The following is a 19588-nucleotide window of genomic DNA, read 5'->3' on the forward strand; positions in this document are numbered from 1 at the left end:
TTCTGAACAAAACAGCCAGGATTGCTTTGGGGAATTTCTTATCATCTGGGGAACAAATGCTTGGAGACCAAGCACCAAGTGGTCTCTTCACACAGACCATACACTGAGGTAGGGTCATCTGCACAGTCTGACAAGAGAAGGAGTGAGGATTAGCCTTCCTGATTATGGTGACATATTTAGAGATCTCCATCCAGATTCATGCTGATTGATGGTTTTACTGTTTGCTAATCACACACTGGATAGAAAAAAAGTGATACTCTCGAGCCATCAGTGCCAGACATGTGCTAAAAAGCAGCGAAGTTGTCAGGCAAATGAAGGTGCCGAGAAGAGATGCCAACGTCCATCAGCACTGCAGGCAGGGGAGAGCGGACAGAGGGATGGTCCATGCTGCTACCCATTCTGAATTCCATATGCTCTTAGTTCTCCTACAAACTGACACGCCAGAAGACAAAGAATAATTTACGTTAGTTTTGCACTCAAGTACCAGAACTTTCGCTGCTGGGAAGGCCTGCAGTAGAAAAGGGAAAGCAGAACAGCAGAGAGTGGCTAAGCACTGGAACAGGGTTCCCAGAGACAGTGTGATATTCCTGTACATGAAGATGTTCAAAACCTGTCTGGACAAGGCCCTTGTGCCCTTGTATAACTTTGAAGTTGGCATTGCTTTGAGAAGGACACTGGATTACATGACATCCAGGGTTCTATACGAGGTAATTTTTTTTCTATGATTCTAGGGAATTTAGAGCTCTCTTGTTCCAACAAGAGGTCTTTCTGTTTAAATCTAGAAAATGTAATTTTCTCCAGTTTCAGTTATGGAAATGTTTTTGCAGAGACAATTTGCTTCTCTCTCTCTCTTTTTTTTTTTTTTTTTTTAAGAAAAAAGGATGAGAATCTTTCCCAATGGAGCCACTATAAAGTGGCTGTACCTAGAAGGGTTCTGAAGAGAAGCTGCTTGAGAATGAGCCAACAACTTCAGTATTATTAAGCCATTCTATCTTCCACTGCAAATATGTTTCCTTACCTGAGCTTGGTGTTTATCTGTAGGGCTTTTGCCAGCATCTTTGCTCCCATATCTCCCATGGCATTTCCACTAATATCCACTTTCGTAAGAGAAGTATTGCTGCCCAAGGCATTAATAATGATGGTGACCTCAGTCTTCAGCTTGGAATCTGCGAGGGACAATGACTGCAGAGGCTGTGGAGCACAGAAAAGGCGCTGATAACAGCAGCTGATAATGCACGCAATTCCTCAAACATCAACCAACAGAAGATACAAGTTCCCCAAACTCTTGGAGACAGCAGTAAGCATCAAAGAGTTATTTCTGTCTTTGCTGCAGATCCTACAACACACGACAAATTGGGAGTCAACAACTTAAAGCACGGATGTCAAACACACACATAGATTAAGTTGCAACACCCTGAAAAAAAAAAAATTGACAGTGCCTCATAGTTTCTTATGTCCTATTAAGAAGAGAATAGAGTTGTAACCTGAAAAGGTAGCAACAGCCAGCTTCACAAGACAGCCTCTCTAGTGTCCAGTGGGTTTTGCTTAACTAGAACGCTTTCCTGTCAGCGAGAAATAAAAACATCTGTAATAGCATTCCCCTCCTCTGAGAGCTTTATCCAAGGGCAAGTTAGGATCTGAGACACTGTTAAAACAAAACCAATTCCTTTAAACTGTTTCATTATTGTCACTTCAACTTCAGGAGTGACTTTGTGTACCTGCTCGTTCAACTAAGGGCGTGGACATTTGGGAAGAAAGAGACAGAAAACTGCAGCAAGTCCGAAGTTAAAAACAGTAAGAAGAGTATCTATTAAAATGAGTAAGTCAATGGATATTATTCACAGTGGTGCTGAGACATCTGTGATTGCAACATCTTTATGTAACCTTTTTGTTTTATTTTGTTTTCATATACTATGTTAAGCTGAAACTATTGGGCTGCCACAAGTCACACTCTAAGCCTTAAGAAAAATTCTTTTAAAACTGCCTGCATTCCCTTCATTGTCAGTATGCCAACACTCAACGGCAATAACTCAAGAACTACAGTCTATCCATCACCAAGCCTTGCAGAGGTATTACAGCTGCTGGAATTGTAATTTTTCTTTGCTGATGTACAAGAACTTCACAAAACGTTTCCCTTGCTCAAGTATAAGTTTATGCAGAAGAGTTTATTGTCATTACAGACCCACTTAGACAAGCATTGGGGAATGAATTTTAGGAACCTAAAATCTCCAAATTACCCATATGGGAAAATCAGCATCTCGTAAGAACGAACAACAGCACCTCCACATTAGATGCCTAAAGGTTAGATTAATATAAATAAACCAACAGAACTGTGCAAATCTTCCAGGGTCCACGATGCTTGCATGGCACCTGCTATATTTTGTGTCTCTAGCCTACAGACACCACTGGATTACAGTAATAAGCAAAAAGCCTGCAACAATAAGAAATGCCCTTATAAATGAGAAAATGCATAAAATTTTGGAGGCACAGCAGGTTTATAATTAAAAAGTCTAACAGTAACACAAGCCACACGCTGGTTTTATTTTAAATGGAAGTTATTAAATTACTATGTTAATGCCCTTAATCTGTTTGTGCTTCCCCATTTTATTACATTATGTACCCTAAAGAATATTAGCATTGCATTTAAATGACATTTAGAGCCCTTGGCACAAGTTTGAGAAGACCTCCTGTGACATATTCACAGAAAAGCAGCATCACACAGCACTCAGAAATCGCCAATAAGCTTGTGAAAGCGAAATTTCTTCTGTTTCTCATGTGTCACTTTAGAAAGGGTCGTTCAAGTGCTCCTTCCTGCATACCAATTTTTGTAAAACTCAAATATCCTCCTAGGAAAGGATTTCTCACCTCTTGCATTCCAATACTCTGACAAAACAGTGTATCATTAAAAATGCTTCTGCACTGTGTTCGTTAAGGATTGACACCCATACACCATTAATACCACATACAAAATACACATATAGCACAGTAAAGCACCTGCTATATTAGCAGTGTCTTTGAAGTGGATGAACTACGAGGTTTTATTTTTGCACAGCTACACTTATCATTTATTCAATGAGCAAGAAGCAAAAACCTCTGGACCCATTTGGTGACTACAATCAGAATGTAAACCTGAAGGATTAAAAGTACAGGCTGCTAAATATTCATTAAATTATCTGACCAGTACATTAAAAAAAAACAACCAAAACCAAACTAAAAACCTCACCACAACCAAATCACCCACAAAAAGGGGCAGTACTCCACATAGCCTGCAAACATTTACTACTCTTAACAACTTAATAGTTTTAGCTGGATACTGAGAAAATGGAAGTCTAACTTCAGTGTCCCTGCTGCAGAAAACAGATAGTTTGCCAACATGGTGGAGATGTCTTAATAGAATCTTATAAAGGAAGAGGAATTCTTAAAGTCAAGAATAGAATTGGAAATTGTATGACTGTATTGATTGATTTTGTCACACTTCTGCTAGAAAACAGTTAAGAATTAAATCAAGATAAATTTGTTCTCCTACAAACCAAAATGCTGTAAAAACCCTCAAAAGGCCAATTCCGCAAACACTGAACTAAGAACTAAAGATATTTAGTGCTGTAGCATTAATACTTCTCTGTAGCTATGCAGAGACTGACTACTCCCTCTGAGTAATGGTACACAGTACCTGCAGTGTAACACATATTTTTGCAAAAAGAAATGGCACAGTAAGCATAGAGTTGCAGACACTTCCTGCAGTACTATTAAGAACACATCCTTATAGCTGGCACAGTACAGCATATACTCAGAGAGGAAAAAAAACAACCAACCAAAAAAAACCTCACAAGAAAGCCAAAAACAAACAAAAAACACACCAAAACAAAAATCAAACCCAAATCTAAATATTATATTCTGTCTATATTAAACATCGGGGAAATTTTGTTGTTTGGGTTCCTACCACTGCTTTAAAATTGTGTAGAATTACATTTGCATCTAGCCGTATTTTTACAATCATAAAACCAAGCTGTAGGTTGTTGACATCATTTTACTCATAACTTGTATTAACACAGCAACAGATCTATTTAAAGTGTGTATAAATATATGAAGAAGCACTTGGAAGATGACTATTTTAGATTAAAGCATCTTGCTTCAACTTTCCACACAGGTAATTCACGGTGCCCAAAGTGCACCAGCCTGCAGACAATTCTGATCAAGCAGTGTGATCTGGGCAACATCATACCCCGGTCTCTCCAATTCCACCCTTACTTTTTAATGTCCTGTGGCAGTAAATGCACAGTAATGGCAGAATAAGGACCACCCCATTTAGGATTCAAAACAAAATAGCTAGAAACTTAAAATAATTTTCTAAGCGCTATACTAACTCAAGATAGAGTGAGGAGCATCCAGCTATCTGCAACACAGTGCTACAGAGCCTATGTCCTCAACTCTTTACCTGCTAAATGCTTCAGATTGATTTTAGCACCTGATGAAACAGAAGCAAACAAGATTTCTTCACTGAAGAGGATTAACAAGAGAAAAGAACATGGGGAGAGAAGAGACAGGTTAACACCAACAGGATCACATGCTGTGTCCCAAAGGCTAATGCATGACATGAAGGAGAGACAGTATTTTAACTACCTACATAAAATAACTTTTTGGTGGATTATTTCACTGTGATGCTGTTTGGAAACAGGATGAGACTACAGAGTGTGTGCTGTAGATTGGCTAAGGAATGACTGTGAGAAAGAATTATAGAAGCATATCTGACCCTTGGATTGTGGTAAAGGCAGAAAGTGGAACACTGGCTGAACATTGCCTGTGGGCTGAAAAGGAGCACAAGCAGTTGAAGCTGATGATGCAAGGGAGGTACAGCTGTGAGACAGATACATCCAAAATTTTGCAGCTGCATTTCCTCTGTCCTGGAAGGTTCAAAAAACAGAAGCCAGGAAAGATAAATTGAAGGTTGTAACACTTAAGAGAGACCAAGTAAAAGTTGGAAATGTAATCCTTGCAAACAGATAATATGAACAGTATAGTAATATAAATAGGAAAAACAAAACCAAACAACAGCATGTTTGAGAAGATGGTTTGGATACTGAAAGGATGCAGAGTGTGTTGAAGAGGTGTTTTAGGATATGGCCTGAGTGGGAAGAAAAGTTCACCTGCAACAGAGCAAAGGGAAGAAGGAAATTGAGAAAACACATACTAAATTACACTTGCTTTGATTAATCGGGTTTGATGTAACAGTCTTCAGGGTAGCTGTGAAAGACTAAGCATGAGATACAGGGCAAGGCAGAGACAAATGTCCATAGAGAAGAAGCAGGTGCTATCCGATGACCTGATACTGCTCCTCAGTACAGCATCAACAGAAAAAGGAGAGAAGGGGAAGACGGCCCTGTACCTTTCATTCCCTTCAGAGACGGAGCAGGAAACGCAAACCAAAATGGCTAGTTTGGTACAAGAAGTAACACAGAGGTCTACCAATACATCTCTTAGCATGATGCTCCATCTGACTTGCGCAAACAAGGATTTTCTGCTTTCTTTACAGGTTCTAACTCAATTAGAATCAGCTCCGGTGTCCGTATGCAGCACTTCACTGTGTCACACTGACATCCCATGATTTAAAGACTCAGATGAGGAGGTAGTCAAAGAATCAAGAAAAAACCCAGTATCACCAATCTCAACTAAAAGGACACACAGAGAGGCCTAGTTAAACAAATCACTTCAAATATAACTAAGCAGTAATAAAAGATGAACATAAAATAAGGGTATAATGGATTTTGTACAGAAGGAGACATCGGAAACCCTGGTAAAAACTGCTCCGCTGAATTGCAGGGTGCACACACAGATGGGAGGAGAAAATAAGAAAGTGTGGAGACCATGAAATGGGAGGTGAAACAATACACACAACAGGAATAGCAGGTGTTCTGACAACTGAAGTCTACAGTCAGTTATTTCTGGAGAAGGAGGAAAGCAGAGCTTGCTTGTTACTTGGATGGGGAATGAAAGAGAAAGAAAGGACTAAATATAAAGATTGATAAGCATGAGAGTAACAGAGTACCTTAAGATTCCCTTATAGCCAAAACTAGGAGGCCAAGTAAGGCAGGAACACAAACCCACCCACAAAAGTCTTTCAGAAACAGGAGAGAGGGTGGAAATGAAGAAAGCAGACAAGGATCTCAGCAAGGCACTCTGAAAGGGTTTTATGAAATTGCTGCTGTGATTAACGTACTAGGAGAAGTAGAGAACAGCAGAGTGAATGGTTTATTTGCATCTTTTGAAGGAGAAAGCAGCTCTGGGAGATCACTGCAGCAACTTTGCATTTTGTCAAGAAAAAAAAAATGCTTATCCCCAGAACAGCTACCAGGAAATAGTTTATTCTATACATTAAAAAAACAAAACAAACAAAACAAATAAAAATTCTGTTGTTGAAGCAGTATCATCACCCAGAGTACACTACCATTCTAATTTCCCTATCAGGACACAAAAGTTTTGAAAGTCTGTGCCTACAGGGCTTTATAATTTAGACATAAGCAACTAGGTTAACACATCCGACTATTTAGAATGAATATTTTTCAACAAGAACAGATCCCAAAACCACCCTAAGAAATGTTTACCTACATACTACACATAATTCAAATTACTATTTGAAAAAAATAAAACCCCAAATGTTGGATGTGTCTATGCAGGATCATGACCAAATTTTATGCAGCAAATTAACACAGTGAAGAACATTACCAGAAATAGGCTGTGAGGGTACAAATACACATGAAGGTAGGAGGCAGAAAGATACTCACTGAATCCTCGTCTTGAATCATCTGAACTAAATTATCAAGTACTGGAGTGAGATTTCTGAGGGAAGAAAAGTAAGGAAGATGATGAAATCAGCAGCTTCTCCTTGTTCATTCTCTTGTTACTTAATAGAAAAAACAAAGCCTTACTTGGATTTCATGTTGTTAAAGTTTTTGCCTAATGCCAGGTGTCTTATTGATCGGTTTTTACTAAGCCATACTACAAGGGTTGAGAGGTCAGATTCTAGGCCTGTAAAGAATCAAATTAGATTAAGAATTAAACCACATTTTCACAAAAATCCCAAACAGGGTCCAATTATTAGTGCTATATTCACTCAAGTAACTATACCAGTGTACTAATTTCCAAGAACTCTAGAAAAAATTAAATTCTTCTATTTTTTTTTTTTTTTTTTCTTTTTGGCTCTTTTATTCTGTCAGAATAAATGTTTCCTCTAAAATGAGCCCTTTAAATTGCCACCCTAATCAGCCTTTTGAAGGCACCTCTCAGAAACACAGAAGAGAAGCATGGTCCCCTATCTGTAGTCCACCCACCCAAGGGTAGCTCTCGCATTGTCAGACAGAGTTTGAAGTTCCTTGGAGAATTCTGAGACCATGCTAAGTGCTAGTCGTAGCAGAGCTGTGTGCCAACAAGGTCTCAAAGCCTTCAACTGCAAAAGGATAACATAGCAGGCCATTAATAAAATGACCCAAAAAATGAGAAAAGTTTTATTCTACTCCTAAGTAGTAAAAAGACTTTGCTGGAGGACTGCATTCCAAAACCAGTGGTGTATTTGAAGACTCCACTAGTTAGATCACAATGGGTTACAATCCAGATCCACAGGATAATTTTTAAGTAAAAAATTTTTTCTTTCTAACAACTGATCTGTTTACATAATTGGGCTGAGTCAGTAGCTCCCAAAGCTCCCCACTTGCCAATCCATCCCAACTTTCTTGGGGATTCAACTATACTGGAAATCTCTTTCTGAAAAACTTCTGCATTTGGCTGTCAGAGGGTCAAACACAGCAGGTGAACTCTTCCGTTCCATACATCTACAATTTGAGTTTGCAAGATGAGAGGTGAGCTGGTATTCCCAGCTGGGATACACAGAGCCTCCAAAGCACGAATAGTCCAAGACTTCCGAAGGCTCAGACAGGCCTTCTCTGACCTGAAGCTGGTTGACCATTTGCTCCAAATTTCCCTCTCTTGCTTTTTCAGTATCATGATGTCAGCTTCATTCTGTACCTGGTCTTTTCCTTTCTTCTTTCCCTACACTTGCATTTCTCATTTAGCTTCTCACTCCCTTGTACTTACAACCTGCTTTCCTCTAGATCTAATATGATGTGTGCTGGCTCAGTTCATTCTGCTGTTTCACGTTTATTTCAAACAACATAAACTTCTGAGGGTACAGTTAGTCTATAAACATTTCTTATATACTTTAGAGCAGTCAGAGTTCTTGGTCTGAAACACATCCATGACCCATATGGCAAATAATCATAAAGCAAGAGTAACCAGCCTTGATTCCACTGCGAGCTGAAAGAGAAAGTTTCTCAGATTCTGGGTTGCACGGCCCTCCATTCCTGTTCTGGGTACTTACCATTGTCTGAAATATCTAGGCTGGTGATATTGTGTATTTCTGCTATGCATCCTTCCAAGACTTGTGCACCTCCCGATCTTAACTAGAGACAAAACATCATCCATTTTTGCAAACTAGTTATGGTTTCAAGATCAAACAGAAAACATTGGCAGGAGATTTGTGAATACAGAAGGCACTACCAGTGGCAGAAACAACAGCAGAAGAAGTTACAGACATCAACATGACCACCTAGGCACACATTCCTACAATTCTCATCCTTCCCTCTCACTATTTCCATATAAATGAGAAAAGGGACTCACTTTCATTTATCTTAAAACTACTGCTCAGCAGTTAAATCAATGAAAGACTCAAGTGGTGCAGACACCACGAATCCTTCAGCACTTGTGCCAGCCAGTGACTGCAGGACTTTGGTGCAGGTTCCCTACATGTAAGGGCCAGGACATTGCAAACATCCAGTGAGAAAAAAACCCTAAACTTAGCACAGGAGATGAACATGCAACACATCGCCCTTGAATTCCACTATAACCAAAGCTTATAGCAAGCATCTTCTTTCAGCTCTTAGCACAATGCTAGGGTGCCCAGGTGAAAGATGAGTAGCAAATTTTAAATAAATAAAATAAATAAAATAAAAAATATATATGTGTGTATATATATATATATATATATATAAAATCTACGAAATTATGTTTCCCTGTCACTGGAATGAAAATTTAAATAATCCAATTCTAAAACAGACACACACACACACACAGAAAAAACAAACAAGAGAAATTTGTACTTTACCTTCTTTTAAATTTAAAAACAAGTATAAAAGATAAAAACAGCAACAATAACAAAAATGCCTAGCTGGGAAGTATCAGTTATGGTACTATTAATCTGAAATATTAAATGAATACAAAAGAAACATCAGGATTTAATGAAAAACAATGAAATTGCCTAGGGGAAAACATCAAAAACCTAAGTTGTTAAAAATTACACACTTATTTACTAATGCCACTGAATTAAACAATGCAACTTTCTTGTTTGTTTTTTTTTTTCCAAAGCAGCAAAGGCATTTTCTTATTTCTTGCAGCTCTGAAAACTTCATAAAGTACATTTCACTATACGAACTTCCCCCCCAGGAAAAGACTTGAACAAAAGAGGGGAAAAGTTATACAAAATTCCTGGTTTTGCATTTTCTGTTTCCACTTTCCTGGCTTCAAAACACCAGAAAGCTTTTTCAAACATGAAATAGCCTTTTCATCTCCTGTGCATAAAAAATGAGTAATATTTTACTTAGCTTACTTGGCTAAACATTCTGGATCAACCTGCTAATATTTCTATGAATAGTCTCTTTTATCCGTGCTATAATTGAGGAACCATAAATGCCTTCAGAAGCATTTTTTAATAAAGACTTGATTTGGCACTTTTTAGAAAGTTTCAGATATACAATTGATTAACAAGCAACTCAACAACTTGGTCTGAGCATTTAAAAACAGTGGTGGTCAAAGTCAATATGTAAATCATAAGTCACATCTGGAAGTGTAAGAGATAGAGAACGTAAGGCACCTTTCCTCATCGGCATAAAACAAACCCTACCCATCCTCACCCTGTCCTCTCAAGAAGTGGTCAGATTAAAGCCTGTATTTGGGACAGAAGTGGTATGATTTCAGCTCATCTTCATTTTTTGTAAGAGCGTTTGTAGTATTTGCTGTAGGAACGTCAAAATCATTCAGTTTCGTTCTGTGCTGCTCTCTCAGTGTGGGCCACCACAAGACAATCATTTTACACAGTGTCACATCTATTACTGAAGAATCTATGGAACCGGTACATTATGTGCAGTCTTGGATTGGTTGTTGGTATGGTAAAAGTTCTATACACTAAAATTACACTCGCAATAGAATCCAAATGTTTATGCTATATAATACTTCAAGGGTTGAAGCACATAATTTTTCAGAAGCAGCTTTCAATCTCGTACTGATATTTCCATATTCAAAATCTTAAATATACAAACATTTCATGTGCACAAATAGTGATATCTATTTAATCTGAAGGTGATGATAACTTGACTTTTAGGATCAAAATTTACTGCAACTGTATTAAAATAATATATATATATATATATATATATATATATATATATAAAAGCAGAGGTTAATTGAAGAGGCATTTAACAATGTGAACTGTGATACTGAAAAAAAACAACTTCTGTACGATTTCTTAAATGACATTGTTCTGAGACTACAAATACAAGCTCTTATTCAGAAAATGAAGAACAACCCTTCAACAATAAAAAATGCCAAGCGTGTTCAAAGCTATGAGGTACTAACATGGGAAAGACAAACAAAGCTGCTTACTGATTTAAGAATTAAGGTAAAGCATGGAGGGTACTTACACAGTGACCAAGCTAAGGGAAGCAGAAGGGAAAAGAGTGAAATACATCAGTGCTGAGCAGGTAGAAACAAAAATGTAATTTTCGTAGTAAAATAATTAAAACAAACAAACAAGCAAGCAAGCAATATAAAATGATTAAGCTTGTAGTTAATATACCAGAAAATTATGGGAGCAAACGAAAAGTGGTGGGAGAGGGAAGGAACAGAGAGATTTATCCTTCCATAGTTGAGTACAGCTTGCCTGATGTAGGGAAGAGGAGGGAAAACCTGAGGCTTCGGCTTTGTGGCCTCCGAACAGCACGTGCTTGCAGGAGCTGGGAGTAGCACAGGTCAGCAGCTTCCCACAGCCCCATTTTGGGGTGATCAGATCACCCTGCCCAGCCCACAGAGGGGAGGGAGAGGGGGAGCAGGACCCTGCAGTGCTGGGCCCACCCAGGGTACTCCCAGCTCCTGGCGCATCAATGCCCAGACTGCTGGAAGCATAACTTCTTGTTTCCAAAGCACGTGAGGATGGGTGAAGCTCAGTGATGTGAAAAAAAATGTTCTGGAAAGGATCTAAGGAAGTGCTGTCAGTTTGGAGGGGCCAGCGATGGGAATTTGGCATGATGCTTTCCTTTCTGTCATGAGAGTCGGCCATGACCACTTGTGCTTTGGCGTCCAATAAATCAAAACAACCTTCCAAGGGCTTCTCCATATCCCATCCTGAGGGGTATTTAATGAAAGGCTTGCATTTTCACTCCTGTCAACCCTCATTGATTTATATACTAATTTACACTCTCATTACTTATGTTTGTGTTTTATTGGTTTATTCTTTTAAGGTTATGATTACAGGACTTTATTTTTGCTACTTTAATTACTCCTCCCTCTTCCTTCCTCCCTCTGAAAGAAGAATTATCATCTTTCTGATCTCTCTACTCAGAAGTTAGAAGCATGTGTACTTGAAAGCTTTTCTATTTAGAATTTACATGCAATGCTCTTCAAAGTAATACCATTATTTTTTTTTAAGTATAAAGTATCAAAACAAAGTTTAAATGCATACACAATGATTTGTGGTTTTTTTTTTTCATTAGTAAATCTGTCCACATTCCAAAAGCAATCCACCAAGAACCTAAGGCAAGGATTACTGCACCTACATGTGTTCATCAAATTGCATGTTTCCTACTTAAAGGGAAACTTTTGTATTTGAAAGGTACTTCTTGAACAGTTAATACTCAGGCGATGGACTTGGAGAGATCTGCTTAACAAGTGAGAGGCTTTCTTTGCAGCTTCAAAAGGAAAGGGTGGCTGCCCAGCTACAGGAGGCCTGAACCAAAGCTGGTTCAAGTTGTTTTTGGCAAAAGGCCACAGAGTTCTCTGTGTCACTTTGCCTCACTGATTTCCCAGGGTCTTGGCTGATCTTTTGTCCTATGTTGTAGCCACGCAGGTGTCATCCTGCAAGAGTAGGAACACTTCTGAGAAATAAAGTGCACAGCAAAGCACGGAGAAGCGAGAGGGAACAAGATAAAGCAAATTAAGCTGCCACATTGGTTTTATTTATTCTTGAGATATTGAAAGCCATTTGCACAGTACCTCTTAAGTTAATAGCATGCTTCAACCAACTTTTACCCAAGTTCCCTATTAGCTTGAATTGATTAATTGATTAGGAAAGCAGAATTTCTCCCAAGGTTAAAAAGAGAACCCACAGAAGAGGAAGCATGTGTGTGGATTTGAAGGAAGACAATCAAACCACAGACATGCCTTCAGGACATGCAGCTTCCTGTGACCCATTCACATTTGGGCACCTTGGAAAGTCCTGCTGCAGGGTCCTGTGCAATCACAGCACCAGAGAGCAGGAGCTGCCAAGCAGCAAACAGTGCTGGTTCGGGATTTGGAACAGTTACACTGCAAGGAGGACTTTGCCAACCAGGTGCTGCAGCTGCTTTGAACCTCTGTGCTCATTATTTAGGACGATGCTAACACACAGCAGCTGTTTTTTACCATAACTGCTTCTCTGAGTTCTACCTTTCCCACAGCTTATGGCTACAGAAAAAAATATCTTGCCCAGTGGATTTCACAGGAACTCTCAATTAAACATTCCTTACCTCACAGCTACTGAGATCTAAAGACACCTCCTTCAGATTGTGATTGCAAGCCAGGCCTAATAAAAGCGCTCTGAAAAAGATCAAATTTAGAAGTATTTAAAAGAAAAAAAAAAAAAAAAGCAGCTTTACATCATCACCATCTAAGCGATCACAGGTTAATACACCTACAATGCAAACAACCATTTCAAAACAAAACCACACCAGCTGGGCAGTTACTTCTTAGAGGACAAAGGCAGCACAAACCTGCTGCACTTAAAACCCTCCAGCAGATTTGAAAACTGCAGGGATGCAAGGCCAATAAAGAAACTGTAAAGCTAATGCTACATCAACATTTAATAACATTCAGAGATGCATTTTCTTCAACATTTGCTTTCAAAGAGCATCAAATGACTACAAAAGGAGCGTGCTGTTGTATCACCACACTGACTCTCCGATTTTCCAAAAATTCAGGAAAACATGGGGGTTTTAATATATGCAAGACACAGTGCAGCCAGCCATTTCAGCCAGGCACAGTGCCTGTAATGCTCAAGTGCTGGATTGTGTTCAAGTATCACACAATTCTCTACTTCTGCAACCCGATAAACATTTACAGATTTCAAAATGATATTCCCAGACAATGATATCCTTTGTCTTCCGTCCGAAAGGCAGAGAAGTGTAACAACCACTGATTATGATTTTCACCATTAAAGCCTTACAGAAGTTTGTTCCCGCACATGAAAGTTATTGTTAACATCACATTTGTATTAATGCTATCAAATCAGAAAGCGCAGCATTATGTGTCTCAGAGAAGGAGCAAACACAATCTGTATATCCCTTCTAGTATCTTTAGAAGAGATGCTGCTTTGAATTAGCAACTGAAGAGAGAAACAGAAGGATTCCTCCCCAAACTTCATTTCAGTCAAAATCAAGCTAACAGAATCCAAACACTGCTGATGCATGGAGAGAAAGAAAACCAATCCATTTTGCTGAGCTATTTGCCTACACACTTGCTATGCAAGTAGTGTGTAAAAGCCATATTTTAAATGTGTGCTCCCCAGGAAGGTTTTTCATTTAAACCTATTTATATCTGCCCTGCAGGCATAAATGTTAATCAGACCTTCAATCTTAACAAAGGCAAATATCTTGTGCTTATTTACTTCTCAAGCTATTAATATGCAGACTTTGAAAAATATGTGAAAGCTCTGCAACAGTTTTTACAAACTTGTTGATGATCCCCATCTAGATTTCCTTCCCAAACATGCCTTTATTCAAAGTTAGTCTGACTGATAATAACTTTGCAAAGAACTTCTTAAACATTTTGAGGCAACATAAAAAATACAGTGCAACCATAAAAAAATGTGTATTAAAAAAGAGACACAGTTTTGCTTCACATGTACTCTCTGCATAGGAAATAAAAAAGGTGTTTTTTTTCCCTAACTTATTGCCTAAACTCATCCTGAAAAAAATTATATTACTTCTCAATTTTTTGTCATGAAAAATCACCAGCAAGGTCAATGAAGGCAGACATATTGTAATTACTTAGCCACTACATTTAAACCACACACATGGCAATACATGGAAGGTCTTGTCAACTGTGGTACGTGCAGAACGCAAGAATTGGCCTTGTAATTGGCATTTGCATGAGAAGCATATCAGAAACTTGTCTTGTTATAGCACTGACAGATCAAAACACAACTTTTGGCAGCGTTCTGTAAACGAGCGAAAACACCAACACGCACTTAAGAAAAGGAGAAGAGAGTATGAACTGCTTAATGCAGTTAAAAAAAAGGGAAAAATAAAGTGACCTGTGATGGAACTCTGACTATATTACCCTTGTACAAGAATTAAAAGCAATCTTTCCCCACCCACTACATGGCATCCTCGCAGTTCAGTGTTATTAGCAAAAACCTCTTCCCTGAGAGGTTTTATATTAACAGGTCCACCACTGCACATGGAGGTTCATCTCCCTCCCTGACTGCACTGATTAACCAATATCTTTAAACCCCCGGAGTTAGCAGATGTGGTTAAACATACCACAACTGTTGATCTAAAGCAAGCTGAAAATAAAAATAAATAAATAAAAAAACATTAATCGGGGGAATTTTAGACTCATAGTGTCAGGTATCTGCATTTTATCTATACTTTTTTTTCTGCAGGCGAGCCTGAATCTCACATCCAACTTGGTGACCTCTGGTTCATGGACGCCAACCAGGAACTTCTCCTTTGTCACAGGACAGTTCCAAGGCCTGAGTTGTCAAAAGCTTTTTGACATGCAGTGATCAAAGATGCCAGAGAGGTACTATTATTGTACACTATGTCGTTTTTAATTTTCCTTCTAGAAATCATCACTCATGAGCCATTGCAATCTCGGCAATGACAAAAAAATTCCAGCTTCTTGTCTCTAACAAATCCTGTGATCTTGATTGTTCCGTAGAAGTTTTGTAATTTCTTACAGTTAAGACCAGAAGGCAAAGCAGCTGCCACAGGATATAGCACATCCTCAGGCCTTTTAATACCAGATTAACTTCCAGAGGATGCTTTTGAAGTGTATGAGACAAGCCATCCAGGGTTTGAGAGGGCAATCAAGGCGTACTGCAGATCATAGTTCTCTGTACGTTTGTGAGATACACTCAGCTCAGACTGAAGAAAAAGCTCAGGTCAGAGAAAAAGCACATCAAGAAAACTACCAAAAACTATTAAGAGCTCTGTCCTGCCTCCTAGGCAGAGGTGAACGCTGCCATCAAAACAAAACAAAAGAAGCCCAGGCTGAAATGACAGCCAGCTGAGAGTGGCATGGAGACCATCCATGTCCAGCTGGACTTTGGACAGATGCTCCTTTCTGGGGCCATCTGTGCTGGAGAAAGAGGTTACTGTTCTCAGCTAATACTACAATACCCATCACTGCATCTTTACTTCTACCAACACCACTCATGCGAGTAACTCCCTCTAACCCAATTCAGTCAAACTGAGCCAGATTAGCTTAAACATGATCCACAGAGTAGGTTTTCACTAATACTTTGGCTGAAAGGGACTAGGAAAATCTCGTTTGTTGTACTGTTGGCAGATCAAGGGGTCACAAGTATTGGGGATAAATTAATACAATATCATCTTCAATGAGTATAGACATTTGTAGAGAGCTAACTTACCAAAACTCCTCACACCACAGGAGATACTTGACATACCAATGAGAAGAGTTAAACATGAACCTTAGTGTCTGGGGTTTCTCACCTTTCCTAACCTGTGTAAATATATTGTCTCACAGCATTCTTTTTTTCCTGTAGCACTGATAAGATTGTCTTGTGTATGAGTCACATACATCCTCCATTCTTCTTGCTTCATTAACCATGGCTCCATGCTGCCCTCCACCACAGAATCAATAGCCCTAACTTCATCAGAATCAAACAATCTGTTTCTCAATAATCACTTTCTGTTTGAAAACACATCAGTACCACAGCTTCCCAATCTTAGCAAAGCCTGTGCAAGCAAGACAGCAGCTAAGAGCACCACACAGAACTGAGTGAAAGATCAGAGCTAAAATGATGGGCTCCTGCAGTTGAATATTGATTTCAATGCAGTGCATCTTACTTCAGCATCATATTCATAGAATCACAGAATGTACTGTACTGTCAGAATGTATTGTACTGTCCCCTCCAAAGTCAAACTGCATTAGGAAAAAATAACCCAAAACACTGTTCACTACTCCTTCCTGTGTGGCACTTGTCAGTTTTCCCTCCTTTAGCTTTCTCCAGGTGGTATCAAAAGCTTTTCATCTGGTACTCACTAACTACTCTTTATATCCAACATCTCTGATTTTACAATTGACTCCCATTCATTAGCTACTCCCTTTGCTGAGCTATTGCCTGCTTCCATTCCCTCTTCTCCCTCAGAGGCAGGCTTCCATCCACACAAGTATATGGACATACACACATATATCTGTATCCAGATTAGGAATTTGGAGGTGTGTTCTCCAAAATGGCTTGTGAACATGTGTAGGCATCTACTACAGATAAGGTTATGTATGTTTTAATACCTATTAGCTAGGAAGATGACACTCTGGAAATATCATCTTCTTTAATTTACCCCAATAAACACAAGGATTCTGTCAAAATCAGAGAATGACATATATAGATCAGACCTATCCAGACCTATCGACTTTAAAACACATCTGGAAAGTTCAACGCAGTTCAGAACCGCACACATCACAAGAAGGATGACATGGTACCACACAATGTCCCTCAGCCTCCATTGGGCTGTAAAAGGAGTTTCTCTTCACTGCCAGGTAGGTGACAGGAGTCCCCAGTCCACACAACCAGAACCTGTTAGCCACAGGATGGGTGACATACAGCAAAGAGATGTATTATGCTTAGCATTCCTAGAAGCTGCTGCCATCATCTCTCCCCCTAAAAGGAGGGCACAGCTCTGTGCAAGAGGTGTCTCCTCCCAAGCATTGCAACAGGTTGTTTCGCGACGGCTGTTGCAATACCGCAGCCTCAAAGGAACGGCGCTCACACAAATACATAATCCCATTTTACCGTAAAGCAAAGAGTTTTGCTCCTAAGCCACAAAGTAAGAAATACATCACAAAAAAAAACGTTGATGGAAGCTAAATGGCTGTGACATTCCCACAGAACAAAATACGATTCATAGTCTCAACAGTGAGATGGAAACAAGATTTCTTGAATGTGTGATCATTGTGAAACTCACTCTTCCAATATCAATAATGTATAAATGGAAAAAAAAAAAATGCAAAATCCCTTCCCCTTCATTTTTAATATGAGGCATTCACATAGTAAGAATGCAAACTAGGTTTTAGGCAACAGGAGAAAATGAAATAAAATTCTTACTTTAGAGGCTCAGGAGGGAGTTTAGTTCCCGAAAGATTAATCTGCATCAAAGCAAGTGAGCTGCTGAAAAACTGTTTGAAGGAGGGAGGGACTTCTTTTCCTTTCCTGTAAGTAAACAAATGCATTAAGAAGTAGCATCTAGATACCTCTTATTCCAATAAACAGTGAATGCAAGCCATCAGAATTGTAATAATCTTTTACGTGTTTAATTTGCTCTACCTTCAACAGCTCTGTAATCAGTGGCTCTCAATTAGCTTAGAAATATAATGTCATCAAAACGTTGATTCAACAAACAATCCTCAGCATTGCACTGCTGCACAGAAGATGTTACTATCAAGCTTTTTTTTTGGTGAACTACAAAGCACGATCACTTAGGTCTGGTTAAAAGTGGACATACTTATGAGCAGAATGTCAAATAGGACGTTACAAAATCCCTGGAATTGCCTTTTCGCCACTTGAAATAATTACTCAGTGTCAGAGTAGCTTATCCCCAACTAGATATAACCTCTGCTAGGGGCCCAAAACATTGATTTGAGGAAAAGGGATCTAATGTTAAAATTTCCTACAGCGCAAGTATTATACAAAGTTCAGTCTCAAAGACTTTCAAAGGGACTTACTCCCAGAAAAGGACCAAAAAAGGAATAAAAGCATTTGCAACCATCATCAAACCATGAAAAATACACAGTTTAAAAGCCAAATTTAAAGAGGAGTCAAGTCAGTCAGACTTCAAAGCCTGATGCTATGCCTCTTAGAGACAAAAGATATATATAGACCTTCTGCTGCATCAGTATCACAAAAAATATATTAGACAAGGTAGCTTATTTTATAGCCACCTAGCACAGAGAGCAAAAGGGAAAGAAAATATTTTGCTTGGAATAAACAATACCTATGTCATAGAGAACAAAGACTTCCATGACCTCTATAGAGTCTTAGATTTTCTTCTGAGAAAGAAAGGTGCAACACGAGAGCAAGAAATTACAAAACAAAACATTGCAGGAGGTGAGAGTAATGACATTTAAACTGTACCTGTGAGAAAAAAGGGTCCTAGAGAGGCTAAGCACAGCTAGATGCTGAAGACATCCACGAAGGAGGGCTCCACACACCTGGTTTAAAACAAAGAAGATTTCTTTTACTTTATGTTACTTAGAAATAGAAGGTGGGGAATGTTTCCTTGGTATTTGAATCTCCACAAAAAACATCTTTACCATATCTAGCGCACACTCCGTGTTGGATAAATCCAGATGAACAAGGGCATTTGGCTGGGCCAAAAAATTGTACAGGCTCTATAATTAATGGACAAAAAGAAAATAATTATCCACGTTAATTTTGATAATATGACACCAATTACTGGATCACTACTTCTCATTACATTTTATAATAAAATTGCCCTACAAGATTTATGTCTGAAAATTCTTTCCACATAATGAAAGCAACCTGTTTTACTTTTGAAGGCTACCACTTTTTAAAACAATGGGAAAAAATTATGTTCAATTTACATGTACCAAACTTTACTCTTAATGCAGAAGTCTTGAGTTTCCTTGCAGTTCACTTTCACAGCAACCGATAATTATTTTAATTAGAAATACCTTGAAACGTCACTCAGTTTGCTGTTACTTTTCAGAAAGCCTAACTAGTTTGCAAATTAAAGTCAGCGCCTTTAAGCATGAGGGAACCAGCTCATTTGTGTCTGAAGCCCACGGTTATTTCTTAATATCAGCAGTGCATTAAAGTTTAAGGGACAATACACAACAGGTAACAAGATTTTAATACTGATGGCTTCAGTACTGCATAGGATATGCCATGGAAATGTTAGCGTAGTAAAATTTCTTAGAATACAGTGTTTTATTTGGGGCTTTTTTTAGTCTCAGAGAACAATGCAGAAAGATAAAAGTATGACCTAATTCACAGAAACATGGAACACTCAACTCCACAGAAAATCCAGTC

General features: G+C 38.7%; 1 protein-coding gene across 9 annotated transcripts in view; it reads right to left on the bottom strand.

Annotated features, from left to right (window-relative positions):
* The window catches only part of CARMIL1 (capping protein regulator and myosin 1 linker 1), a 198152-nt gene that overhangs the window by 62736 nt on the left and 115828 nt on the right, over positions 1–19588 (bottom strand). For all 9 annotated transcript variants that reach the window (XM_065052981.1, XM_065052980.1, XM_065052978.1 and 6 more), the window contains 8 exons: positions 18850–18927; positions 18671–18747; positions 17645–17749; positions 12822–12891; positions 8369–8450; positions 6924–7023; positions 6780–6834; positions 1019–1191 (listed from right to left, as the gene is read on the bottom strand). In XM_065052981.1, the coding sequence (XP_064909053.1) occupies positions 1019–1191; positions 6780–6834; positions 6924–7023; positions 8369–8450; positions 12822–12891; positions 17645–17749; positions 18671–18747; positions 18850–18927 (740 nt within the window). The remainder of the gene's footprint in view (positions 1–1018; positions 1192–6779; positions 6835–6923; positions 7024–8368; positions 8451–12821; positions 12892–17644; positions 17750–18670; positions 18748–18849; positions 18928–19588) is intronic.

The sequence above is a fragment of the Columba livia genome, chromosome 2 (assembly GCF_036013475.1).
Source record: "Columba livia isolate bColLiv1 breed racing homer chromosome 2, bColLiv1.pat.W.v2, whole genome shotgun sequence".
In the NCBI taxonomy this organism is placed as follows: domain Eukaryota; kingdom Metazoa; phylum Chordata; class Aves; order Columbiformes; family Columbidae; genus Columba; species Columba livia.